The sequence below is a fragment of the Neovison vison genome, chromosome X (genome assembly GCF_020171115.1).
Source record: "Neovison vison isolate M4711 chromosome X, ASM_NN_V1, whole genome shotgun sequence".
In the NCBI taxonomy this organism is placed as follows: Eukaryota; Metazoa; Chordata; class Mammalia; order Carnivora; family Mustelidae; genus Neogale; species Neogale vison.
Window position 1 is genome coordinate 1,244,181 of NC_058105.1, and position 27,036 is coordinate 1,271,216.

The following is a 27,036-nucleotide window of genomic DNA, read 5'->3' on the forward strand; positions in this document are numbered from 1 at the left end:
CTGGGGCTATCAGAGCTTAGAGGGGTGCAGAACCAGGAGTTGGCCAGAGTAGTGGATGTTGTGTTTGAGAGTGGGAGATTTTTGGGTGGGATGTGGGAAGGGTTAGGGTTAGGGTTAGGGCTCAGATCACCCCACTGTGCTGAAGAGGTCATCTCAGGGAAGCAGGGCGCGTAAGGCATGGCCTTCCGGGTGGGAGGCGGCTGGGGTTCGAGGAGGGCAAACTTCCAGTCCGTAGGCAGCAGCTTGAAAAGGGCCACCTGTACACGGAGACGCCTCGAGATGCTTTGGGGCAGAGGTCCTCATGACCATCCCTTACACTGGGGGATGGTGACACATTTAAGAAGCCCGGGAAATGGCCAGGGACTGCTGGGATTTCAAGGCCCATTCATCTGGCCTTCCTGTCCGGCGCTTTGCCTTCCGTACTCCAGTCACAGCCCGGCTTTCCCTTAGGACGATATCCGTTCCTGGTGTGGCCTAGGAATCGCGCACCGGTGTCCAGCCCTGCCCTGCTGTGCTCCACATCTCACCCCTTCCATCGGTCTGAACCCAGGAAGGCGAACAAGACTTAAGTGCCAGTGGACCTCCAAGAGTTTGGGGGGGGGGTGCAGTGTGCATGGCAGGGGAAAGCAGGAGCCCCTGCGCGCCAGGCCTGGAGCTCCATCAGCTTGTGGCTTATGCCCACATTTGGTCCATCCTGCGGGCACCCTTGCAAGAAAGCTAGAGCCATCCTGAGGAGAATGGAAGCAGAACTTTATTCTTCTCGGCTAGGGAGGAGAACTAGCGGGGGGTCATGCATAGTACCCCCATCCCTCACCCCTCCCAGAACCAAAGAAGATAGGCAGAGCCACCAAAGGGCTACCTCTGCTCGCCTCTCTCCTTCGCCCAAGTGGAGGCAGGTGAGTGCAACGCAGGGGTGGGGTGGCTGCAGTGATGGGGCGGCCAGGCCGGCCGGGGCTCTGGGGCCGAGGAGACTGGGGGCGGGGGGAGGCTGCTCAGGTTGGGGGCGTGGGTGCGGGACACGTCTCGTCCTGGGAGCTGCTGGCCAGTACAGGCAGAGCTCAGGGGACCAGGACACGGTAGGGGCTGCCTGGTACGTGCTCGTCACCCCACTTGACCACCAGCGTGTACTCTCCCTTGTCCTTGAGCAGGTAAGACACGCTGTAGAGCCGGCTGCCCACGTGCTTCACCAGGATCTCCTCGCAGGGTGTCCGGGGGCCGTGCACCCCTACCAGCAGCATGTTGTTGCCTGGCGGGGAAGGGGCCTCTGTTCCCAGCCTCAAGTCTCCACCCTTCAGTGGAAACCGCGCTGACCCCTCTTTCTGTCTTGGTACCCTCCCGCTGCCACCCCGATCTGCTGAGGGGTGAGAGCCCTTCCTAGAGTTGCCAGCAGCCCTGCCCCCCCTCCCAGCAGAGGCAACTCCCGCTTCTGCCAAGCCACTTTCCTGAAGGGCAGAAAAGATGGCAGAGAGGCCCCGATGGGAGGCACCCCTACCCCACCTAACCCCTTCTTCCCATGTTCCTGAACCCCAGTCATCCAGTCTTCTCTCTGGCCTGCTCCTCTGGACGGGCGGGGGTGGGGGCAGGGGCACCCACCTGCTTTGCTGCAGTCTACTGTGAAGCTGCTCTTTTGGCCCACGTAGGCCTTGCTCAGCCCCAGGCCCTTGGCCAGCACCTTGCTGGCATCCGTGGACCCTGCCCCCGGGGCCCCATGCTGGGGGGCACCGGCAGCCTTGGTCAGGGAGTCCACGAACACCGATGATGTCTCGTGCAGGCTGTGGTTGCTGACGAGACGGGGACCTGCAGGGCACAGCCCGTTAGGGCACTGACAGGTGGCCAGAGGGCCAGGCTTTGGGATGGGCACCAGAAGTCTGGTGCAAGGCTCACCTGTGACTTTGGCCTTGAAGGGGCTGCCCCCAATGTGGTAGGGGCCACCGTACTTGATGGAGATGAGGTAGCTGCCAGGTGCCATGGGAGTATAGGTGACCCGGTAGCCCTCAGGGCACTCCCGGCAATCCATCTTCACCTTGGAGGGCCCGTCGATGGTTACCGACAGGGCACCCGCTCCAGCATTGCTCGTGTTCACGATAAACTCAGCTGGGCTCCCTGTGGGCAGGGGAGGTCAGGAAGAGCTGGCCTGCACTGCTTCCCCAGTCCCCGACTCTCACGCCCACCCTCCGGCATAGCTATGTCACCTCTGCACACCGCCTGCTGTCACTGAGAACCTGGTGGAGGGGCCCTGGCGGCGGGGTCCACACCCTGGAAGCCACATTCACTGACCTACCTGTGACACCACCTTCCAGGCCGGCTCCATAGGCAGACACCAGGCCCGGGTCCCCTCCATGCCCAGGTTCCCCAACGCGGATCTTGAAAGGGCTTCCAGGAATGTGGGTGCCGTTGAACTTGACGTCGATCAGGTAGACACCATTCTCCCGCGGGATAAAGCGCACGGCATACTTATCTGAGGAACGGAGGAGCACGCTGTGGGCCTGAGGTCCCTCCTCCAAAACCAAGCAAGTGGCCATCTGTGAGGAGGTCCCCTTGCCCCACCAGTCCAGCTGGACCACACCGAGCAACCACAGCCCGCACCCCAGAACTCCTGAAGCCCCAAGCCAAACACCTGGCTCTCTGCCTCCCTGAAAAGGTTACCATGAAGGCCAGAGTCCTTGCACGTGGACAGGGGCACATACGTGACAGGAACCTGAGGTCCCATGGCTGTGGAGGGGCAGGACCAGCTGTGAGGCTAGTGAAATGGGCTGAACAAGCTCTTCTCACCTCTAGGCTGCCTCAGACCTATATGGCAAGTGCCAGGCCCTGGCTAAGGAGTGGGCCAGCCCCGTGGCTAGACTTGAGGTCTCTCCCCGAGGAGACAGCATCACACCGCCCGCTGCAGGCTTTCTCCTTCCTAGCCGCTGTGGCCTCTGAGCCAGACACACACCCCCAGCAAGGGCTTGGGTCATGAGTGGGGGAAGAGTCGCCTGGCTGAGGGAGCCTCAGGGTTCGGGCCCTGCTTCCAGATCTGTACCGTCCTTCTGTACTCTCAAGTCTGCTTCCAGCCGGCTGGGCAGGCCCACTGCTCCCAGCAGGGCCAGGGAAGATGGGTGGGTGGCCCGGGCGGGGACAGGGCCTCACCTTGGTCGATCTCTGTGACATAGCACTCCTCCAGGGCTCCCGAGGGGCTGTGCACCTTAGCATCGATCGCCCCCTTGGCCCCGTTCAGGCTGACTGCAAAAGAGGCTGGCTGGTTGACCTTTAGCCCTGACTCCTGGAAGCACAGCAGATGTGGTTAGACAGGGTGGCTGGGCACGGGAGAGCAGGGCCCCAGCAGCAGGAAGGCCCCTGGGGTTACACTTACCCATCTGGCGTCCAATCTGGTTTAAAGAGGGAGAGCCACTGATTCTTGGGGGCCGGCAAGCTACACACACACGCGCCCGCCCCCAGATCCACACTCAGCAGCCACACATCCAGACAGCAGCAATGGAGGGCAGCCCCGCCCGTGGGCAGCCCTCAGCCCTGGCAGGCTATCCCTCTTTAAACCTCAGCCCTGGTGCTCAACGGGCACAGGCTTCTGTTCAAAGCCTTTAGACCTGAGACACGAGAAAAACTCCACACAGCGGGCAGGGGTGCTTCCTGCCAACCCCAAGCATGGGCTGCACCTGGCCAGAGCAGAGGCCCGGCGCCCCGAGCTGGGCTGGGCGGGTCACTTGACACAGGGCCAAGGCCGGCTCTGTGCGGCGGTTCTGGTCTGGCCGGGCCCAGGAGCCCCAGGCAGGCGGTTTCTCTCAGTGCCTCACCTGAAGACTAGAAACAGTAAGGCGGCGGGCATCGCCAGACGGAGAAGCCACAGGTACTACGAAGGGGCTGTCAGGGATGTGCTCCTCGTTGAACTTGACCGAGACCTCGTAGTCACCTGGGCAGGGAGAGAGCACAGAAGGCATGCTGGAAGGCCCCTGTCTGTCAGTGTTTATGCCTCCCACCTCCCACAGATGGACTGGGCGACCTCAGGGTGGAGGGTGGGAGCCAGCCAAAGCAGCCCACACCCAGGGGCTACCGCCCCCAACTGCAGCCAAGCTCTCAGTACCTGGCTCCTGGACCACGTAAGCCACACCACAGGAGCCATCCTTGCGGTCCTCAAAGGAGATCTCGGCCTTGCTGGGGCCCTCAACAGCGATGGCCAGGCCCCCAGCACCAGCTTCCCTGGTCCAGATGCTAAATTCAGCTGTGGGAAAACAGGGTGTCCTCAGAGAGGTCCTCAGTCCCCTCTAAGCCCCACTGATGGCAACCCGGCTGCTACTTCCTCACGCCCCCTCCATCCCCCAGGCTGAAGAGCAAAAGCCCCTCAAGGCGCAGGGCTACCTGGCATGCCGGCTTCAGCCCTTTCCAGGCCAGGGCCTCCAGCACGAACTTTGTGGGCTCCCCCTTCCCCCAGGGGCCCCACGGTGAACTGGAAGGGGCTCCCGGGCACGTGCTGGCCCTTGTACTTGACGCTGACCGTGTGCACGCCCATCTCGGCGGGCACGAAGCGGATGCAGTAGGTATGGTTCTCCCCTTCCACAATCTCGGCCTCGTGGCTCTTGCCTGATGGACTGGTGACCTGTGCAGTCATGTCCTGGATGCTAATTTCTGCAGGGAGGGGGACAGCCTGGTGAGCAGGGGTCCTGGGCCCCACCCCCTCTGCTTGGGACCACCTGGGCCTGGCTCCCTACAGGTCCTACCAGGGATCTTCAGGCTGAGGTCGCAGTGACTGCCCACGTTGGCCACTGAAGGGGCTCGTCTCCGGCGTGTGATGCTCTCCTTCACCCGGCCCTCTCCCGTTACCTTTACGGAAAAGGGGCTGCCTGCAGGAAGGGAGCATAGCTCGCGTCACAGGTTACATCTGCGCGGGAAGGCTCTGGTGTGCGGCACGGAGGCTCAGTCACGGGGGCTGTGCGTGGGTGCCGCACTCACCAGGCACATGCTGGTCAGCGAACTTGATGTTGATGATGTAGTTGCCAGGCTCCGTGGGGCAGTATGTGACCCTGCACGTGCCGTCCTCTAGGTCCTCTGTGTTGATGTCCACCTTGCTAGGGCCCTCAATGGACAAGCTCAGCCCGCCGTAGCCTGTGGAAGGCATGCCGTTGAGCCGGGGGCGCCAAGCCCCGGGCTCCTGCCCCAGCTGGTGAGCCGCCACCACCTACCGGCATCACGGGTGTCGATGATGAACTCTGCAGGCTCAAAGGTGCGGCCTTCATGGAGTCCCTGGCCTGAGACCCGCACGCGGCTGGCATCCCCGATCTCCGACTGGCTGATCACCACAGGGATGGGGCTGCTCGCCACGTGCTGGCCGTTTTTCTTCACGTGCACCAGGTGCTCCCCTGTCTCCTTGGGCACGAACGAGATCCCTGGGCGCAGGGCGGGGCTGTCAGTGGGGAAGGGCACGCCCTCCCCTCACAGCCTCCCTCCTCTCCAGAAGACCCATCCGCCCCTCCACCTCTTACCAACGTGGCCATTGCGCAGTCGCTTCAGCAGGCAGGGCTCCTCCCGGCCGGATGGGGGCACCACCGTGGCGGTCAGCAGGCTGAGGTCCGTCTCCGAGATGTTGATGGGGATGTCGGCAGCAGAGCCCACCTTCAGGTGGGACATGCGCATCGAGTCGTCACCTGCCAGGGGACAGTCACGGTCATGCCCAGGTGCGAGGGAGACTGTGTCCACCTTGCCATCTGCCCACCTTTGTCCCTGCTCCCAGGGTCACCCACCTGTGACCCTGGCGGTGAAGGGGCTGCCTGGGATGTGCTGTTCATTGTACTTGACCAGGATGCTGTAATCCCCAGGCAGCACAGGCAGGTAGGAGACGCTGCAGGTCCCGTCTTGGTTGTCTGTGCAGCTGATTTCTGCTTTGGATGGGCCCTCAATGGCCAGGGACAAGCCCCCTAGAGAGAGTCGTGGGTGAAGATGAGAACGGCGCTTGGAAACGGTGCGCGGACCGCTGGGAGGGAAGAGCCCCAGCAGGCCGGCAGGGGCCAGACAGCAGGGTGGGGAGCCCCAACTCGCGGAGCAGCCCCCTTGTGCCCAGCTCGCCACTAGATGAGGGTGGGGGTCCCTCCACACACAGGCTGCTGCTCACCCTCTCCCGCGTCCTTGGTGTTCACGGTGAAGACGGCAGGCTTGTTCACCACTCCGTGCGTGAGGCCAGGCCCGTAGGCCGTGACGTGGCCACAGTTGACGTAATCCACATAGAACTGCAGGGGGCTTCCTGAGGCAGGAAAAGGGGCCATGGGGAATGGGGTCTAGCGTCACCTCCCCAGGCCCCCCGCCCCGTTGCGAGGTGGGGCCAGCGGGCCAGAGGCACACCTGGGATGTGCATGTCATCGTAGCGAATGTCCATCTCGTGCAAGCCGGCTTCACTGGGCGCGTAGCGAACAGTTACGGTGCCATCCTTGTTGTCAGTGATGGCCGGCTGCGCCACCTTGCCTGAGGGCATCCTCACCTCCCCTGCGGGGTGGTGCGGCCAGGGTCAGGGCTCCTGCTGGCAAAGCCTGGCCCCTGTGACTCGCAAGCTCCCTCCTGCTCCCACTCACCTGTGATCTCGCCTTTCTTGATGGTGAAGGGGATGACAAGGTCGAAGGGCCTCAGGCTGGTGACGTCCAACCCATTGACACCCATCAGGGGTCTCTCCGGGGCCTGCAGTGCAGACAGAGGGCCCAAGTGAGGGATCGCAGGAGGGGAGGAAGTCCCCAGGGAAGGATCTGGGGGTCCCTCCTTAGGCACGGCAGGATGGGGCCTCACAGGACACCCCATTGGCCAGCCCCCAAGCGTCCCCTCGGGCCAGGAGAGCCTGAATGAGGCAGCTGAGGCCGTACCCAGGTCTGCTGGCCTCCCTGGGCATACGTGTAAGGTGGGGCCAGTTGCTGAGCCCGAAGTGGGGGCTGCGCCGTGGGCTGGTCCCCGGCTAGAGCCTGTGGAGTAACACAAGATGGGGAGAGTGGTGTCACAGAAGGCAAGGACAGGGCCAGCTCCATCGGGACCCCTCAACCCCGGCCGCTCCTGACCGTCACTTGGAAAGGACTGTTGGGCACGTGCTCGCCACCAAAGCGCACGCAGATGACATATTTGCCCGGCTGGGGAGCCGTGTAGAAGATGTCAAAGGTGCCGTCCTCGTTCTCTACCACGTCCACGTCCGCCTCCGAGCCGTCGGGTGTGCACACGGTGCAGGTCACCTTGCCTTTGCCTGCCGCCTTGGCGTCAACCGTGATCACCGTCTCCTCCCCAATCTGGATGGTGGGGCCAATGCCAGCACCTGGTGGGGCAGGGAGGGTCCCCAAAGGGGTGGCCAGCGTGTGAGCTCGGCACCAGAGCTGTTCCCATCTGCCTGCCACCCGCCCGGGCCTCTCATTGCCACCAAGCGCAGCCGCCCCGGCCCCCCCCACCCAAAGCTGGGATGGTGAGTGGTTTCTCAGAAGGCAGGAAAAGATTCCCCAGAGCCGCCTCAAGCCAGGGAGTCCTGTCTTGGGGATAGCCCTACGTGGGAAAGGCCCGATGGGTGGCACACAGGTGTCTGGGAGAAAGGAAGGGGCCCGGAGGCCCGAGAGGCCGCCACTGCCGTCGGGACACGAGCGTTCGCCGCCACCTCCCCCACCAACTCAGCCTCGACCAGTGCCGTGGACCAACACCAGCGCCCTGGCTGGGTCCGCAGCCGCCTTCGTCCCTGCAGCCTGGCCCTGGGCCCCAGCGCGGCGTGCGGGTGCGGTGCGGCAGGGTCCTGGGGCAGCGTGGAGGTGGGGGCGTGACACTGGCCTCCCGCCCCCCAGGCCTGAAGGTGAAGTGGAGTTTCCTGACGACTGAGAACGCGCGCTCGACCGCAGGCTGGAGGGGAGGGGCGGCCGGGCGCGGCGCAGGCGGGAGCCGGGGAGCCGGGAGCGGGGAGCGGGGAGGCAGCGGGGGTTAGTGCCCAAGCAGCACGGCAGAGCAGGCAGCGGCAGCACCGGGGGGGGGGGGGGGAGACGGGGACGGGAGGCCCAAGCCACAGCCACCACTGCTAGCAGCCTCAAGGGCCCCAGAGTGCCCGAGGAAAGGGGAGGGACAGTGACGTTATGGTCTGAGCTCTGCCGTGAAGGCTCAGGGGGCTGTGGCTGCAAGGCCTGGCGGTGAGGGCGCTTCCTACGGGGAAGCAGCGGAGAGCACCAGACCCGCTCAAGGGCCTTTGGAGGGGTAACCCTGCCCAAGGGCTCCTGCCGTGCTAGGCTCTCTCCGGCTCCAGACTGGGCCGCCTGCTGCCCACCCTGTCACCCACCCCACTGTCAGCTGGCGATCTGGCCCGCCACCCAGCTCACGGCTTGGGCCTTGCCTTCCCGGTCCGTCCAGCTGCTCCCCCTGCCCGCCCGGTCCATCGGCAGGTCTCGGCCGCCCCGACCTCACACTACGCTAACCAAGTTGGCTGTCCGCTTAAGCCGCATCACCACCAGCCTGGCCCAAGCCATCGCTGTGACTAATCCGAAGGTGACTTCAGCTCCCCTGCCGGGCTCTCTGCCTCCGTTCTGCACACAGTGGCCACATAAACTGCGACCACTCTTCTGGCCGAGTCTTGGCCCTGCTACCCTGCCCTAGGCACGCGTGCCTGTCTTTGGAGATCCTGGAGGCTGTCCTTCCGAGCCACTGGACCCCTGTCCCGAGACCCTCGTCACCCTCTAAATCTTGTCCTGGCCACCTCACCCAAGCTCCAGGGTTAACTGTCACCCCTTACTGGCGTCCCTGGCATCTCTGGCTGGGGCTAGAGCTCCCCTCCCATGCCCAAGCAGGAGAACCTTCATGCCTGGTTGGGCACTATGCGAATAACGTCACTGCTGAGGGTACGGGGTAGAGGGCAGAGAGAGGGAAGGAGGCAGGGAGGGCGGGCAGGCCGCCGAGTGCACTTTGGGGCTCTGAGGCTGGGCTGGGCCCTGCCATGCTACCCGCCCAAGCAGGCGACGCCGCTGCTACTGCACTACCAGCCCGCCCCGCCCACTCATGCAGTCTGTACCTCCCCCCACCGGGGACACGGAGGCCCCCGGGAGATGGGGCTGGAAGTCTGTGGATCTTGCCAGGGCTGGGGACTCCCACTGCTAAGGGGAGACCCCTTGTCCCCTCAGCCCACGCAGGAGCCCTTGCCACGGAAGGACGAAGTGAGAAGAAGGCAGGGCCTGCTGCCCGCCCCCGGGGCTTCCCCAGGGAGCCAAGATCCCCAGACCCCAGAGCCCCCAGTGGGGTGCTTCTCAGGACGCACCTCACCCCAAAGCTCTCAGCTGCAACCCGACATCTCGGATGGGGAAACGGAGGCCTCATGCTCCGCTCTGGAGGCCGCCCTGGGCACTAACCCTCCAGCGCCCCCGTCCCTGCCGAGAGCTGCAGCTGGAGCTGCCCCGGGAGCCAGCCCGGGGGAGGAAAAGGAAGCTGCCCTCTGGGCAGGAGGGGCATCAGGAATGGCCCCAGCAAGCAGCTTACCTAGCCCGTGACCTCCGATTGACACTGAGGTGAGAGGGCAGAGAGCAAGGAGAAAGGTCAGGTGAGTCACTCAAGGGGGCGGCCCCCACTCCCACACGCCGCCCCAAGCAGCGAGCCCTGGCACACAGGCACACCCAAGCCCCGTGCTGAGCGCCGCGGCCGCCAGCGGGCTGGCTCACCTGTCACGGTGCACTTGCTGGCGTCCCCGGTGGGCACGGCCCGGACGCGGTATGGGGAGAAGGGGATCTCGTCGCCGCCATACTTGATCAGGATGGTGTAGCGGCCCGTCACGTCTGGCACATAGGCCACGGTGTACGTGCCGTCGTGGTTGTCTTGGATGTGCGTCTTCTTGGGCTTGCCCTCGGGGTCCTGCGTGGTGGAGTGCAGGGGGAGGGGTGGTAAGCTTGAGGGCAACCAGGCCCCGGGGCGCCTCAGATCCTCTCGGAGGAGCAGAAACCAAGGGGCAGCCTCCGAGTCCTTTGACTGCCATGGCTCAACAGGGCTGCCCGCACCCGGAGTCGTCCGTCCTTTACCCAGCCAATGGCCGGGATCCGGAAGGCAAGTCGCAAATCCCAGATGCACCCCTGCGAGACAGGTGGGGGCTGGGGAGCCTGGGGCCCACCCTGCTGTGTGGCCATGACCGCCTCTTGGCTCCCGCCCTCTGACCCAGGGACCTGCTCCAGCACTAGCAGGAGCTCCCCTGGAAGATCTCGAGGTCCTAGCCTTATACCTGACCCGTGAGAAGAACACTACTGGTGGGCCAGATGAGGCACCCAAGGCTTGGGTCACGTGCACGGAGTGGTCTGTGCCCACCACCACCACCCTAGAGGCAGGGGATCTGGCCGCACTGGCCCAGCTCCCAAGGGAGACCACAGCCCCGGACTGGTCTACTCATCCCGGTCGCGTGTCCTGTGCTGCGCACTGCACTGGCCTAGGTCCCTCACGTCCCCTGCCTTCTCTGTGGCCAAAGCTGCAAGCTGGCTGAGCCAGGTGGCCGCCCAGGCAGCCAGCTCACCGTGATCTGGACGGCTAGCAGGCCCTCTCCCGCGTCCTTCGCGTCAATGGTGAACTCCACAGGCAGGCTGGCGGGCACACCGGTAGTATTGAGCCCGGGGCCACTGGCCTTCACCTTGCTGGCATCATGCGTAGGCAGCACTTTGACCTTGAAGGGGCTGTTGGGCCAGGGTGTTACGTGAATGGTCAGGAAGAATCCGTGCTCGGCCCAGGCCCCTTCCCACAGGCAGCAGGCCCCGCCTCTCACCTGCGGGGAACCTCTTCCTCCCCGTACAGCACCGAGATGCTGTAGGGCCCCTCCCGGCTGGGCACGTAGTTTACAGTCTGGGTGCCATCAGCGTTGTCCACAACGTCCACAGGCTCCACCAGGCCTGGTCCCAGTCCCAGAGAGAGACTCAGCCAGTTTCCTGGGACCCCCCGGCCCCACCACACTGGACCACCGAAGCTTTGGCTGGATGGGCCCTCTGCTCCCACCCCAGGCCTCGACCTTGCTTTGCCCTCACCTGCCCTTCCCAGGGAATGGTCCTGAGCTGCTGCAACACTAGATACTAGTCTGGGGGCCACCCTGGAACCTTGCCCACCCTCCCTCCTGCCACATCTGCTCAGTGGCCGAGTCCTGTTTCCTGGTGGTCCTCTGTCCCTGGGCACTGGCTCCATGGCCACCCACTCCCGGTCACTCAAATGCTCACCTTTGGGCCCCTGCACCTTGACTTGCAGTGGGGCCACACCAGCCTTGCTTGTGTCCACCTGGAAGGACTGAGGGAGGTTGGCGCGTACCATGCCAGGGCTCAGGCCAGGCCCAGAGCACTTGACCTTGGATGCATCTGTCACGTCGTGCACAGGGACCTTGAAAGGACTGCCTGTGGAGCGGAGAAGGGTGACCGCTGTGTGCGAGAGCCAGGGGCCGGCACACAGTCCCAAGCCAGCCCTAGCTACCCCGCCTCCTCACCTGGTACTTGGTGGCCCCCGTAGGTGACATTAAGGCTGTAGGTGCCCGCCTCGTATGGGATGTATTCGACCGAACAGCTGCCGTCCTTGTTATCCATGCAGGACATCTTGGCTTCTGAGGGGCCCTCCACAGCCAGGCCCAGGCCCCCAGTGCCGGCTCCCCTAGTCCAAATGGACAGCCCGTTATCTCCTGGGACTGCAAGGCCCATCACAGCCCCTGCCTCCCAGGCGCCCGCTCACCTCGTCTCTACGGTGAACTTGTTGGGCTTGTTGGTGGTCCCGCTCTGGATGCCTGGCCCGTGGACACGCACTCGGGAAGGGTCACAGCCCTCAGTCACAGGCACCTGGAACGGGCTGCTGGGCACGGGGCTGCCATCATAGGTCACGTCCACAGAGTGGAGTCCTAGAGGGTGGTGGGCCAGGTCAGGGGCAGCCTCGGCTGCCCCGTCTCTCAAGCCCCGTGCCCTGGGAGCCCCGAGCCCCGGTGCCTACCATCCTCATATGGCGTATACTCCACTAGGTATGTGCCATCACCACGGTCCCGCACATAGGTCTCAGTCAGGCTGCCCGAGGGGTTGGCCACGCGAGCCTTAACGTGTGGCCCTCCGGTCTGGGTCAGAGCCCGGGCGTCCACGCTGAACTCTGTAGTGGCCTCTCGGAAGACACCTGCAGGGGCAGGCATGGCAGGGAGGCATGGGGCTCCAGCGGCCCTAGCGGCGCTGGGGCCCCTCTGCCCCCATGCCCCATGGTGAGGCTTCACCTTGGCCCTCGACCCCAGGCCCGTAGCACTGGACGCCTGCGGTGTCCACGGCGGGCTCCACCTGCAGCTTGCTGGGGAAGTTGGGCACAGGCTGGCCGCCGTACTTGATGGTGACGGTGTAGGCCCCAGGGCAGAGTGGAATGTAGGTGATGGTGTGTGTGCCATCGCCGTGGTCCTGGATGTGCACCTCGGCCGGCAGCCCCGCCTCTGAGCGGATCTCGATGGTCAGCTCCGCACTGCCTGCGCTCGAGCAGTCTACGTGGAACTGGCCCGCCTCCCCAGCCGTGGCTCGCTCCAGCCCGGGGCCCGAGCACTTGACTTTGGATGCATCGAAGCAGGGAACCACGTGGGCCTTGAACGGAGAGCCGGGGATGTGGGTGTCGGCGAAGAGGATGTTGATGTTGTAGTCCCCGGGTTCGGTGGGCACGTACGACACGGAGCACGTGCCATCTCCGTTGTCCAGGCACTCGAGCTGGGCCTCACAGGGGCCCTCCACAGTCAGGCCCAGGCCACCCACGCCGGCACCCTTGGTGTCGATGGTGAAGCGGGCAGGGGAACCTGCACTGCCCCCCTGCAGCCCGGGCCCAAACGCCTTCACCTATGGCAAGAGGGGTGGGTCAGGAGCCCAACCTGCACCCCCTCCCTGACCCCTGGCCCAACTGCCCATCTCCCGTCTCGTGTTCTGGCTACCCTCTCCCATCAGCTAGGAGCCCGGCTGGGCCCATACAGGGCCATGGGTCATGAGGACAGAAATGAGAAACAGGGAGGGTGAGCTTGGAAAAGAGGAGGTGGCCCCCTTCAACCCAGTTACCTTGCTAGGTTTGGTGGGGGGCAGGGCTTCCACAGGAAAGGGGCTGCCGGGCACAGGCACACCGTCGTAAGTCACCTCGACCTCATAGGGCCCCTCCTCTCGGGGCACAAAGCGCACCACACTGTTGTCAGCACCCAGGCCCGGCTCCACCTTGCAGGGCACTGCTGTGCCCGAGGGGCCCGTGATCTTGGATGCCACTTTGCCTTGGCCACCAGCACCCTTCGATTTGACTGTGAACTCCTGGTCCTTGCCAACGTCCACTTCTGTTGAGATGACAGAACCAGGGAGAGAACTATGACATCCAGCCAAGGCAGCCCCTGGGGCAGCCTCAGTGACTGTGATGGAGTCCTGGCTACTTACTCTCTCCCAGGCCAGACACCTTGATCTTGCTGAGGTCTAGGCTTGGAGACACCCCCACCGAAAAGGGGCTCTTGGGGATGGGATCCCCTCCGTAAGTGACATTGACGCCCACTGGACCCTGGAAAGGGCACAGAAAGGCACAGCCATGAGTTAAGACCTTGGTCTCCCTGGCCCGTATCTTCCCCACCTAGGCACAGAGGCTGAAGGGTGAGAGAAACACGGGCTTCGCTCCCCTGCCCCCAGCCTTCCATTCCATGCTGGCTCTGTCCCAGATGGGAATCAAGAGTAGGTGGGAAGCCCTCCAGAGCAGCCCACCCAGCCCAGCACTCGAAGCCCACGCTCTTGGTAGCCGTAGCTGAGGAGTGCGTGGAAGTACCTGCTGCACGGGAGTGTACTTGACCGTATAGGTGTTGTCATGGTGGTCGATGATGTCCACATCACGCACTGCGTCCCCCTTGGCCAGCCCTGAGAACTGGACGTCCAGCTTGCCTTTGCCAGCGGCTTTGGCATTGACCGTGAAGTGGGTGGGTTTGCCAAGCTCAACACCTGAGGCAACACGGTGGCCATGTAAGGGGACCTCACCCCTGGCCTCCTCGCGGCCCCCCGACTGCCCCAACCGGGTGCTGCCCATGCTCACCAGTGCGACTGAGGCCAGGGCCCTCGGCCTTCACCTTGCTGGCATCATGGGAGGGATCCACCTTGACCCGGATGGGACTGGTGGGTGTGGCCTGCAGGGCGGTGGGAGGAGGGTGGGTCAGGGCCCAGCCGTGCCCCAAGGCGCAGCCCTGTTAGGGGCTGGGAGCCGCAGCACCCACCTGGTCAGCAAAGAGGACCATGATGGTGTAGCTCCCGGCTCCGCGGGGCGTGTACTTCACTGTGAAGGTGTCATTGTCATTACGGATAATGTCAAAGTCAATGTCGGCCTCAGTGGGGCCCACCACGCCAGGGGCGCACTTGATGCCGATGCTCACATCACCTGCGGTGGGGGGTGGGAGCAGAGGCTGGCATCACACTCGGACTGCTCGCCCGCTCGCCCTCCCCCTCCGGGCAGGGCCTTACCCTGGCCAGCCTCGGTGCAATCCACGGTGAAGTAAGTTGGCTCGTGAGCCTTGAGCCCGGTCTTGGCCACTCCTGGGCCATATACCTTGACCTTGTTTGGGTGGCTCCCGGCTCCCACATTTACCTGCAGGGCACAGTGTCAAGTGCGAGGACATGAGGAGCCTGGAGAAGAGGCTCTTCTCACGGCCAACAAGCACACAAAACGGTAAGCAGTTTGGTGGTTCCTCAAATGATTACACAGAACCTGACTGTCGGGCACAGCTGCTCTACACCGACGTACAGATGTGTTGGGACAGGGGCGCTCGTGCACCCCCACAAACGCGTGTCCTCAAACGTTCACAGGGCGTCATTCATGGCAAAACACCCACGCAGTCCACCCACACTGCAGTATTATCATTCCAGCCACAAGCGGCAGGAAGTTCTGCCTCGAGCTGCAGTGACCCACGATGACAGTGACCAGCGACAAAAGGCCACCTATGGATGCACGCGTCCACAGCAACCGCCCCGGACAGGCAAACCCGCACAGCCAGCGCGCACATCAGTGCTTGCTTCGGGCTTGGGGATGGCGCGTTGGAGGGCAGAGAACTTTCTTGCTCAGATGATGCAAATGTCCTAACTTTCCGCTGCGATCATTGCTGTCTACCTCCCAATGTCCTCAAAAGCACCAAAACCGTACTTTCACCATGGGGGAGCTGTACGGTGTGAATTCTGGCCATCAGAGCTGGGCCAGGCACAAAGCAGGCAACCGAGGGAGACGGGCTACAGGGATGCTCACCCGGAAGGGGCTGTTGGGGATGCTGACGCCGCCCCAGGACACCATGGCCGTGTGCTTCACGGGCTTCCTGGGCACGTAAGAGCAGCTGTAAGTGCCATTGCCGTTGTCCTTGACTGCTGCCTCCACGGGGCATCCCTCATTGTCCTGGAAAGCAGGCAGGAATGGGCAGCCTGCCGGTTGGCACCCAGGCCTGGGCACCCGCCCACCCCACCTCACCACTCCCAGCACAGATGGGCACCCCACCTGGACTTGGACCCGGAGCGCGCCCTTCCCACCATGCTTGGCGTCCACCGTGAACTCGGCCAGCTTGTTGACAGCCACACCTGTCTTCTCCAGTCCAGGCCCGCGCGCCTTCACCTGATGAGAGACACTGCCCGATCTCAGGGGACCAAGTGCAGGCCCCCAAAGACCCAGAGCGGCAGGAGCACACCGTTGGGGATACCAGCCCAGCCAGGCCTCCCAAGTCCCTAAGCAGAGGCAGAAGGAGGCCGAGGCCGAGAGCCAGGGCGGCAGCCCATGCCTTTTACCCTGTCTGGGTGGAAGTCCTGGGGTGCCTCGCGGATGTCAGCCATGAAGGGGCTGAGGCGGATGTCTTCGCTATTGCACAGGACGTGCACAGCGTACTCGCCAGCCTCCTGGGGCCAGTAGCGCACGTCACAGGAACCGTCACCCTTGTCGTCACATTCAATCTTGGCCTGTGATGGGCCCTCCACCGAGAAGCCTGACAACAGCCACCAGTCCCATCAGCGCCCCAGAGCCTCAGTGCTGTGGCCTCATTACCCTCTGTCCCCAGCCTCCAACTCACCCAAGGTGCCGACATCGTCCCCGATGGCCTCCACCACGAAGTCCGCTGACTTGCCGACGACGCCACCTTCTAGCCCAGGGCCCCAGGCTCGCACCTTCTGATTGCCACACTCTGTGCCCACCTTCACCTCAAAGGGACTGTGAAAAGAGCCACACGCAGGAGTGCTAAGGGCCCAGCAGGGGGAGAAGCCTGCTGCTTGGGCTCTGAGGGCTCTGCCCGGGGCCTCACCTGCGCCCGATGTTCTGGCCGCCCCACGTGATGGTGACGGTGTACGTGCCGGGGACCACAGGGTAATACTCGAAGCCATAGACGCCGTCCCCCAGGTCCTTCTGCTTCACACGCTCCTCGCCCTCTGCCCAAGACAAGGGAGGGCCTCAGGCCTGCCCAGCGGCCGTCCCAGGGCCACTGCCACCTGTCCCAGCTGCAGCCCAACTTACTGGGACCCTTCACAGTGACCTTCAGCTCCCCACTGCCAGCACCCTTCGTGTACACCTTGAAGTCCGCCGTCTCTTTCACCCGCACCCCCTTGGGCTGGAGACCGCGGCCAACGGCACGGCAGGCACCTGGGTTACAGGCTGTGGGGACAGGGCCAGCTAAGTCATCGGGAGCTGGCCCTGGGTGACCCCACCCTTTCCTCCCACAGGGCTGGGCCATCAGAATTGGGGCATCCCTCCGAACGTGGTCCCCCCAGGACAGTGAAGAACCCCCCGCCCAGCCCGTCCCCTCCCAGAGGAAGACAGATCCAAGTACCGTGGCCCCCGTGGGCAGAGCAGAGAGCAGCAGAGTTCTAAACAGCTGGAGCGGGCTCTTCCGAAGGTGAGAGCGTGGAGAAGAGAGACGGAGGAGGGCGAGAGAAGAGGAGGAAGGGCCCGAGCAGGGGACGAGAGAGAGCCCAGACAGTGGAAGCACAGAGGCCCAAGGCCAGGGGCGGGAGCCCGGCGCCCCCTAGCTGCCCCCTCCCGAGGGAGGCCCAGTCTACAGCGCCCCCGCCTGGGGGCAGCTGGGACCGGCCTACCTTGGCCGACAGTGACAGTGTAGGGGCTGCGAGGGATGGGCACGCCAGCGAAGGTGACGTGCACCGTGTGGACCCCCTCCATGGTGGGCTGGTAGCTGCAGCGGTACGTGCTGTCGCCCCGGGCCTCCAGCTGAGGCTCCACAGTACCCTTCTGTCCCGTAGGGTCCTGGATCACGACCTCCACCTCCCCCGTGCCGGCTCCTGCCACAAGGGACCGCAGCTCAGCTCCCTACCAGGTCCTGGCCCCTCCGCGCTCTCCTCCCGGACAGGCCAGCCCAGCAACGGCCTCCTCACCTGCCGTGAAGATCTCAAAGTAGGTGGTCTTGTTGGCGATGTTGCCACTGGGCTCCAGGCCAGGGCCCTGAGCGGTCACTTTGCTCGCATCGCCCTGGGACTTGTCCACGTACACCTCGAAGGGACTCTTGGCGATATGCTGGCCAGCAAAGAGCACGGTGACCTGTCCCCAGGAGGAGCAGACGGTGAGGGCAGGGTCAGGGCTTTCCAGCCACCGCCTCCCCTGGCAGCCTCCCCCTGGGCTAAGGGCTTACCTTGTGAGTCCCAGTCACCTCAGGGACGTACCACACAGAGAAGGTACGGTTCTTGTCATTATTGGCTGTCACCTTTGCCTGTGGCAGGAAGGAGCACATGAGTCCCTGCCCCGAGCAGAGGCCCCGCCCCACGCTGCCACCTGCTTGACCCTACCTCTTCCTGGTGGCCGGCCGGGTCTTCCACGTACACCAGCACCTCCCCCTGGCCGGCGCTTCTGGTCTCCACAGTGAACTCTGCGCGCTTCTTCACCATGTTGCCCGTGGGCTCGATGCCTGCCAGGCAGGCGCTGGCAGCTCGGAGTCGGCTCGCAGGGCCGTCTCCTCGCCCCGGCGCACTGCCCCCCTCAGGCCGGCGCTCCTCCCTGCCGTCACCCCATCCCTGCCATCACCCCATCGGGAATGCTCTGAACTGGGTGATCTGATTCTGAGTGAACCCCGGCCCAGCACACACAGCCTAGTCTTATGCCCAGCTGCATTCTTGCTGTGGGACAGGCCTAGGTCTGTTTTCTGGAACTCTTGCTTGGGTCTGCCGGGGCCCTAGCTCCCATTCCACACCCTGGCTGGATTTTGATAGTCCCGTGGCTGGGTCGTCCCTCCCTGACTTCACTCCACCTTGCACTCGGCACTTCTAGCCCAGTGGCCAGTTTTGGCCAGCCCAGACCCATTGGCTGGATGCTGAGGGGGCATTTGATAACCTGGCCCCCGCATGACTGAAGAGCTCCCAAGACCTCCAAGTCCTGCAGGGGTGAGGTCAGCTCCCAGGGCATCCCCGGCCTGATGCCTCACCTGGCCCGTAGGCTCGGGCTTTCTTGGGGTTCAATTTGGGCCGCAGGGGGGCTCCTGGCTTCAGCTTGGCCTTGGGGAACTGGGACAGGTAGGTCATGACAGAGTGCTCGTCCACATTGGGATCCACGATTTCCTCGGGTGTGATCACCTATCAAAGACGGCAGACAAGAGCCATATGACCTCCAAGCCATGCGACACCGGTCCCCACGGGCACCACAGTGCCCCAGAGGGCTCCAGGCAGCCTGGCAGGGGCTACCTGAGGGATGCCCAGCCAGTCATCAGCCTGCTGCATAGCCTCCCTTGCGTTGTTCACAGGCTTGCTGGCGTCCCACGAGTCCCAGTCAGGACACAGGCCTGTGGCACAAGGAAGGATGTGAGATGGGGGGAGGCACCCACGGGCCCCCCTAGCAGGAGGTCTCCCCTTCCCCCCTCACCTGGGGCACAGCTATCCACAAGGGCGCCCAGGGCCCTGCCACTCTGCCAGTCCCGGCTGAAGTTGGTGATGGGCAGCTGCGGCAGCTTATTCTGAATCCAGCCCAGGAGCCGCTGCTTCGGGGTCTGCTTCTTGGCTTCCTCGTCCTCCTCCTCGTCCCACATGGGCATGGAGATGGAGTAGTGCAGGATCAGGGTCCAGATGAGGCCCAAGATCAGCTTCAGGTTCCCGTCCACGATAGCCTTGCTGTCTGTGAGAACGAACGGCAGCGCTGGGCAGGCAGGGAGCCGGCCGCGGGCATCCCCACGCGCTCAAGCGCACAGGCTGTCTGGCCACTCGCGGGTGGCACAGAGCGTGGCAGCAGGAGGTCCCCAGGGAGGAGGGAGAGGCTCCCCGAGGGGGTGGCCTGGGGGTCCTGCCCAATCTGCTCAGGGTCTCTGTGGGGAGCAAAGGAGATGAAGGAGACTTCTGGGGAGGGGGGAGACCCCCCCATTGACATGTGGTGACAGCGGTGTTGCTGGAGGCCCTTGGGACAGGGGGCCTGGAGGAAGGACCAACAACAGACCCAGGCTTCAGACAGGGCCCAGGGAGGCCTCTGGATGATCCCCCTTCCCCTAAGGTGCTTCGCAGCGGCCCATCTCCAGAGAAGCGGGCAGGAGCAGCAGCGTGAACCCGGAACCTAGCAAGCACAGAGAGGAGACACCCCCCCGCCCCCCCGCCACCTGACCCCTGCGGGGCGGGGGGGGGGGTGGACACCGAGCCCGAGGAAGAGGAAGGCTGCCCTCGTGGCAGTTGGGAAAGAAAACTGTTGCCTCAGGCTGGGTGGGTGGGTGGAGGGCCACAGCAGGCAGGGGAAGTAGAGGCGTTGGGCAAGGACCCTTCGAGTGGAGGATGTGAGCTCCACCCCCACTTCCTCAGTTCGCCTCCACCTCCCCCAGACCCTAACCCAGAGTAAGCCTGGGGAGGGCGGGGCTGAGGACAAAGGAACACACGGTTGGGTCCCGTGACACCCAGGGCTATGGTCAGGGCACATTCCAGGGACCCCCTGGCCCAGCCCCAGGAGGAGAAAGGCAGAACTGATGAGCCTGGGTGGGGTACTCAGGGCCCCAGCTTGGGTGAGAGCTGGGGTGGCAGAAGCCATGGGTGGGGTCCGAGTCCTGCTGCCTCAGCAGAGCTCGCCCGCCACGGCCAGCCCTCCTCACCACCTAGCGGGGCACTGGGCCTCAGGCGGGTGGCGGCCAAGCTCACCGCAGGGGAAGTGGTTAGGGCGGGCACCTAGCCCCCTGTCACCATGGCAACCCCTCCAGGCTCTGGGCCCCACCCAAGGCACTTCTGGGTCTCAGCTTCCTAAGGGTGGGGCCCTGAAAGGGGGAGGGCTTTCCGAGGGACACGAGTCCTGCACCCCCCAAAAATCAAGAGAAAACACTTGTCTGATGAGTCAACTTGAGGGTGGAAGGAAGGGGATGGACACCACCGAAAGGGCTGTCAGTGGTGGGCAGCCTCCGAACCCGGCAGGCAGGACCTTGAGGACCGTCTGAGCTGCTCAAAGCAGCCTCCCTGCTCCCAGACTGAGGTCGGTCCCGGGTTTGGCGCTACTGCCTCTACTGCCTCAAGTATGGCCCCAAAGAGTAGGCGGGGCTGGTGGAGAAGGGGCTTCAGGCTAGGGGTGACTGGAAGGTTCAGAGAAGACCAAGAGCACAGGACCATCCAGAGCTTCCTAGTAGCGCCCCCCATCCTGTCCAGAGTCCTGAGGGAACGTGGGACACAGAAGGCCAAGCGCATCAGCCTTAGTGGGTTGGGCTGGGCCCTCCCCCTGGTCCATAGGAGGCCAACCTAAACCCTCCTCATCCCCCTCACAAAAGAGGGAGGGCAGACAACCGGGGCCCAGGGTTGGGAGACAGCCTGGTTGGATGGCCCCGCCCCATCCCACCCCGTTTCCCCAGCCCCGGGGCTAGCCTGCCCCCTCCCTCCCCTAATCACTGCTGCTTTCCAACATTTTTTTGCCTTATATGGCAAAGCTCTGGGAACTAGGCCTGCTCCAGCCAGCTCACTAGAGGAGAAGAAGGGAGGAGGGAGGAGGAGACCCCCCCCAGACAGCTGGGGTGTGGCCTGCCTCCCCACATCCGGTTGCCCCCCCACCCAAGACTCAGAGATGACTCAGCTTGGCTAGACTGAGGCTGGGACTGAGGGGTGGGCCTCAGCCCAGACTGGCATTCCAGAGAAGGAGGTGGGGCCCTGGAGACCTGCCCGCTGAGTGGCTGGGGCCACCTGAATCCTGTGTCCCTCAGACTCTCTGGCTCAATGAGGCTCATGACCTTAAGGACAACTGGAAGAATGGTAAAGAAAAGCTGGAGTCACCAGTTCTGGTGCAGGTCCCTGAATGGCCCCCACCCTGAGAAGAGCCCGGGATGTCGCAGAAGGTCCAGTCAATGCAGCCTCACCAGCCCAGTGACACGACCCTGGATTGGCCACGAGCCCAATGCATGCTGGAGTACCTCCCAAGAAGCCCGTGTGCTCTAGATGCGGAAAAGCAAGTCCTAAGTGGAAGCAAGAGTTTGGCCCGAGCTCAACAGTGACTTGGTGTTTGAGTGGACTACAAACCAGTTCCCTTCAGCGCCCTTCTAGCTGTGGTCCTCTCTGGCCCCAAGTTTCCCGAGGGGAGATCTAAACTGGGGGGCTGGAGCCATCTGCAATGTTAGGACTCATCTCCCAGGGCCAAAAAAAGCCAAGAGCCCTAGACAATGGGACTCACAAGCTCCAACACCCTGTGCGGGAACCACAGGAGAGCCTGAAGGCTAGAGGGCCCTTCCCAGACTGCTGAAGGGAGTGGGGGCTGGAGAGCTCGGGACTCCCCCTCCTCAGGGATGGGGCACCGGGCACAGGGCCAAAGCCCTGCGGCCAGTGCCCGCCTTCCGCAGGCCCTCTCCCACCGCGGGTGCAGTGGCGGGGGCGCGGCCTGCGGAGGATGTGAGCTCAGCCTGGGCGCGGGCCAGCCGGGGTGCGGCGGGCGGGGGCGCGTAGCGGTCTGCACGCCCGACCAGCCTGCCAGCGCGCCTTTGTTCTCGAGGCCTGTGCGTTGGAGCCCGGGGGCCCCGGGGGGCAGCGCCGGGGCTGGGGGGGGGTGCTAGCTAGGAGGGGCTGGCCCAGGAGAGAAAGGAGGACGCGTGGAGCCCCCGCCCTCAACCTCGACCTTCCCGTGCCACGGGAGCGACCCGCGCCCTCACCGATGGACACGAGCTTGATGCTCTCGCGGTCCAGGAATTCGAGCGCCACGGACACGTTCTCGAGCTGCATCTGGCGGAAGGTGGGCCTCTGGTTGTGCTTGCGGTGCATCTTCTTCTGGCTGAGCACCTCCAGCAGCGCGATGAGCCGCAGCCCATCGCTCAGGTCTGTCTGCAGATTGGCGATGCGCTTGCTCACGCACTTCAGGTGCTCGTTGCACCAGCGCGTGAACGTATTCTGTTGGATCTTCTTCCACGGTGCGTCCTCTGCCAGGTCCTTCTCGGTGGCTGGCATCTCGGCGTCTCGCGTGTCAGCACCGCTGCCCGGAGCCGCGCCTGCCGCGCTCTGGCCCGCCCGGGAGTGGGAGCTACTCATTTTGAGGCGCGAGGAGCTGAGGGGCGGTGCTGAAGCCTAGGCGAGGGGACGGCCCCTTAATTAAAGTTGCAGGAACCTCCGCACGCAGAGGGTGAGGCAGACAGCGGAGATTGTGCTGCGGAGAGAACGAGCCCTTTAAATGCGGGCGGGGGGGGGGGGCGAGGGCGGGTTCAGGGGGGGTGGAGCCACAGTGGGCGGGGTTGTGGGGTGGGGCTTCGGGCCGCACCCGCCCCGCCCCGCCCGTCGGAATGCCTCCTCCAGCCCCCAGTCCTGGCAGTTCGGACCCAACCCCGACCCTCCGGGATGGGTGGTTGGACCCTGAATGGGTTAAGGGGCACCCTAGTCCCCGTGGCCTTGCACCGCCACTGCAGGAAACGCTGCAGCAAGAAAAGGCTTAGCCGCGTCTGGCGTTGGACCACTTGGCCTCCGGCACGCACGCCATACAAGGGACTTTCCTCCTCCTAGGCCCCTGTGGAGGAGTGCGGGGTGTTGTTCCTGGTCACGTGGGCTCCGCCCCGTGCCCGCAACCCCCGCCCCCTCCCCGCCCCAGACTCACGCGCCTGGGCTTCCCCCGGCCGCACCCTGGGCGGCCGACCCTGACACAGCCCGAAAGGGCCCGGTCCCAAGAGCGGGCTCGTGGAGAAGCGCGGGTCCCAGGCCAGGCGCCGCGGCGAGCGCTTTGCGCGCGTGCCCCACGCCGGGGAAGCGGCCGCCTCAGACCCCGGTGCCAGGCCTGCCTTCCCGCTCGACGCGGCCCTGGCCTGCGCACCTGCGCCTGCCGGTCCCCACCACCTCCCTCCCTCCTCTCTCCGTCCCGGAGGAAATGGGGCACTGGGCCAGAAGGCCGCCGGCTCTCCAGGAGCAAGCAGCCTTGCAAGGGACTGCGCGTGCCAGTAGGCACTGGCCCAGGGCCGAGGGAGGCGTGTATACGCCTCACCCACCGTGCCATCCACCTGGGGCGCTGGGGGTTTCCTCTCCGGTTGGAATGGGAGTGGGCCCCCAATGGCCCCAGGAGGAAGCCTGGCAGGGGGCGGGGGACAGGGGGAGCCTTCCAGACCCAGAGGGCCGGCCCAGGAGGTCCAGTAAGGCTCAGCAGGCCCTGAGTACTTGGGTCTGGGTGGGCTTCAGGACCCGTGGCACTGCAGAGGGGGCCCCCAAGGACAGGGGTCTGGGTACTGGTGTGGGTGAGCCATGGGAGGCTGTAAGGGCAACGGCAAGCTATTCACTCAAAATCAACTCTGGTAGATAACTCTGGAGACAGTGAGGAGGCTGCTGTGGGGAGACAGACCAGCAAAGGCACGGAGAGGCAAGAGGCCTGTTGGGGACGCTCACTGCAACCCTCTTCAGTCAAGAGAAGTCAGCCTACCAGGGGTTCATCCCAAGTGGACTCATTCCTCCCAGTCCTATGTACCCGCCCCCCAGCAGGATGTTCCCTTCTTCATGCCTTTCGAGGAAGGCATGACTCTCCTCCTTCTACTTCTACTCGTTAGATTGAATGTCAGATTAGTAGTAAGTTATCGGATAGAGAGCAGTGGGAGAGGAGGCACTGGTCAGCCAGCGTGTCATGCCCAAATATGGCTCACTCTGCAGTGGGCCTGGGTGTCCGCATCACCCTGTCCTCCAGCTTACTGTCACCCCATTGCTTTTTCCACACTTGATCTTAGCCAAAAGGCCGAGAAGCAATCCCATTGCCTTTTCCAGACTGAGGCCCACCTCATGCACTCTCTTCCCCCTTGTAACCTGCACAAAACACACCAGGGTGTCTGGGAACTGGGGTGAAAGTGGGAGCAGGAACTGCAAGGTGAGAGCCCACACGGACTTCTCCCAACACAGGACCCATCTGCGATGACATGAGATCTGTCCTGGTCTGACCCCTTGCCCCACTGTAAAGCAAGTTCCCAAGGACAGAATTGCGGTAAGAACTGATTTTCTTTCCACTAAGTGCCATCGACTGGGTCATCTGTGTTCACTCCATAATCTTCAAAGACCAGGGAAACTGAGTCAGAGTAACCGATCAGTAGTCAGCCCCAGCAGAAAAGGGGACAGAAGCTGGTTATCCTGGCTTCCAGTGCTAGGCTTTCCCTATTTGGGGGAGACAAGGTAGGTAGGTGGGTGTAGAGGATTTTTGTCCCCAGGAAACATAGTATCGCCACCAGATGGCGCCCCATCCCAAAGCCCCCAGATCGGGCAGTCCTTGGAAACCAAAATCCAGCTCTTTCATATTTTCCCTTATTTGGAGTAGATTCTTTTCTTGGATGTTAGACACACCCCGCCCCCCAGCCCACCCCGGGGCCCTCAGACCCCAGGCCAGGCCCTCCTACAGGGGCGCTTCGGCTGGTGAAGAAAGCTGCAGAATGGCAGGGTGGGTGAGAAGAGACCTGGTCTGGAAGGGCAAGACCAGGAGCAGCAGGTGGGGACAGTCATTTCCTGAGCTCCCACCTTGACCATGTGGCCGGGAGCACATGCAGATGGACCTGCCAGTGGACTTCACCTACTTTTCCGGGACCCAGCTGGCAAGGGAATCTGGGATGTTGCTGCTCACATCCTGGCTGGCGGTGAACATCCAGCTGGGAGCCAACCTGGGACAGGGCCCAGCCGGGGAATCTGGCCCATAGGAGGAGCCCCTGCCTTTGGTGCCTGGCCACACCCCTGTCCCAGCCCCCACGGAGCGCGGCAGCGCCTGAACCAGCTCCCCCGTGCCCAAGGCAGCTGGTGCCAGCGAGGAAGCCACTGTTGCCTTCCCAGGGGCCATACTGGCTGTGGATTGTCCTGCCTCCAGGTGGCCACTCACTCTCAGCCCACACAATGACCTGCTGTCGGGGGCCCTTCTTCCCCAGACAATACTGCAGTGGCTAGCTCACTAAGTGGCACCCACTTAGCCTATGTCCTGCCAAACACTCAAGACACCGTCTCTCTGAGGGATCCCTACGGCCGAGGGTTCCCACAACCCTGGGCATAGATACACCTTCCCGGGTGTTCCCTAGTTTTAGGGAAGGCAGCCCCTGGGTACCGCATCCCAAACTCATGAATCCCAGCGGCGCCTGGCCTGGGCGCGGTTACGCGCCGGCGCCTGCGTTCTTGGCGCCTCTCCGCCCTCCTTCGTCACCCCGGTTCCCGGTCCGCAAGCTGCCCGTGACCGTCTGGCGCGGAGGCCTCACCTGCTGTTCCTGCGGGCGGCCCGCGACTGCGGGGGTGGCGCCGGATTCGTCTCGGCGCCCGCGCCCGGCGCCTCGGGGTTCCGCTGGTGTCCGCTGAGCGCCGCGCGCCTCCACGCGAATGGGCCGCCGCTGCCCGCCTTCTTTTTGGCCGCACCCCCGCCCCGCGCCCGCCCCGCGCCCGCCCCGCTCCCGCCCCGCGCCCGGCCCGGCGAGAAAGCCTTAATTGGTAAAATCGCCCAGGAGCCGACGGGGGTGGGGGGGGCGCCGTGAGCTCAAGCGCCTGGGCCGCCCGGCGACGCCGCCAACCCCCACCCCCGATGAGCTCAGCGCCCGGCGAGGTCTGCCTGGGGGTGGGGGTGCTCGTCTCAAGATCCCGCAGGGTCCACGGGGCCCACATCTCAGCTGAGCGGGAAGGGCCAGTCCCTCCGGGGAGCCGCCCCTCCCCCACCCCGTCGCGGGGCCCCAGCGAGTGCCCCAAGCCTGAGCTGGCCGGGCAAGTTGGGTTCTGCCCTCTGGGAGGGCGGGGGGCGGCCAGCGGGCCGGTGCAGGCGTTCACTGAGCTTCTCCCACCCGCAAGGCCACGGTGGGGCAGGGACCCGAGCCCCGTGAAGAGCCAGCACCCCGGCTGCCGCCGATTTGGCCTCCGCTGGGTGCGGAACGCTCAGGAGCACCACCGGGTGCAGGCGTGAAGTCTGGGAGTGCGCAGAGGGGTGCCGCCGAGAAGAGCCGAGGACTGGTGCACTGGGTGGGCATGGTCACGCCCTGGCACTGTCAGGCTCCCTCTTCCTCTTCTCCAGGCCTGTTTCATGGTGGCTTCAGATTCAGCTCAAATGTCACTTCCTTGGGGAAGGTCGCAGAAAGCAGTGCCATGGTAACATTTTGCCCACAACCCCCAATGAAATACATTTTCTTTCCTGAGCCCGTAGGGTGTCCTTGCCACTGGAAGAACGCTGGTGCAGGCATGCGCAGATCCACACAAATAGCAGAAAGAAACATTTTACAAAATGCAACTTTTTCTTACTACCCAAAAAGCACTCCGATATTTTTTTATTCTATTCTGTTTCACTAGGGCGCCTGGGCAGCTCAGGGACTTTGGCTCAAGGCATGATCTCAGGGTCCTGGGATCCAGCCCCACGGGCTCCTTGCTCAGAGAGGAGCCTGCTTCTCCCTCTCCCACTGTGCGCGCGCTCTCTCTCTCTCTCTCAAATCAAGAAATAAGATCTAAAAATAAAATTTATTCTACTTCATTAAAAGAGAAAAAGAGGGGCGCCAGAGTGGCTGTCCGTTGATCAATGGACTCTCCATTTTGGCTCAGGTCATGATTTCAGGGTCCTGGGATCCAGCCCTGCGTCGGGCTCTGTGTTCAGCGGGGAGTCTGCTTGGGATTCTCTCTCCCCTGCCCCACCCCAACAGGTGCCCACGCTCTCTCTCTCAAATAAATAAATCTGCAAAAAATAAAAAGGACAAGAGGAAAAGAAAAGAGGGAGGGAGGGAGGGAGGGAGGAAGAAGTCCA

At 63.8% G+C, this 27,036-nt stretch overlaps 1 protein-coding gene across 2 annotated transcripts; it reads right to left on the minus strand.

Annotated features, from left to right (window-relative positions):
• Positions 1–729: 729 nt before the first annotated feature.
• On the minus strand, positions 730–25,610 carry FLNA (filamin A). 2 transcript variants are annotated; one of them, XM_044235428.1, is made up of 48 exons: positions 25,523–25,610; positions 21,992–22,479; positions 18,769–19,017; positions 18,591–18,688; positions 18,335–18,482; positions 17,703–17,821; positions 17,549–17,626; positions 17,295–17,457; positions 17,001–17,201; positions 16,423–16,560; positions 16,214–16,337; positions 15,986–16,122; positions 15,708–15,901; positions 15,424–15,537; positions 15,181–15,324; positions 14,406–14,529; positions 14,162–14,322; positions 13,984–14,074; positions 13,723–13,892; positions 13,347–13,464; positions 12,987–13,249; positions 12,176–12,773; positions 11,908–12,081; positions 11,656–11,818; positions 11,417–11,577; positions 11,157–11,327; positions 10,715–10,838; positions 10,469–10,625; positions 9,633–9,822; positions 9,454–9,477; positions 7,026–7,273; positions 6,837–6,932; positions 6,555–6,657; positions 6,328–6,468; positions 6,101–6,229; positions 5,733–5,906; positions 5,475–5,636; positions 5,175–5,378; positions 4,945–5,097; positions 4,713–4,835; positions 4,354–4,620; positions 4,079–4,216; positions 3,792–3,907; positions 3,130–3,262; positions 2,282–2,458; positions 1,885–2,103; positions 1,594–1,797; positions 730–1,246 (listed from the first exon to the last, which is right to left on the minus strand). In XM_044235428.1, exons 2-48 carry the CDS (start codon positions 22,362–22,364, stop codon positions 1,059–1,061), a joined length of 7,944 nt encoding a protein of 2,647 aa, XP_044091363.1. In that variant the 5' UTR covers positions 22,365–22,479; positions 25,523–25,610; the 3' UTR covers positions 730–1,058. The 2 variants fall into 2 exon arrangements, with proteins under 2 accessions (XP_044091363.1, XP_044091364.1); XM_044235429.1 differs by lacking the exon at positions 9,454–9,477.
• Between the last annotated feature and the right edge of the window lie 1,426 nt (positions 25,611–27,036).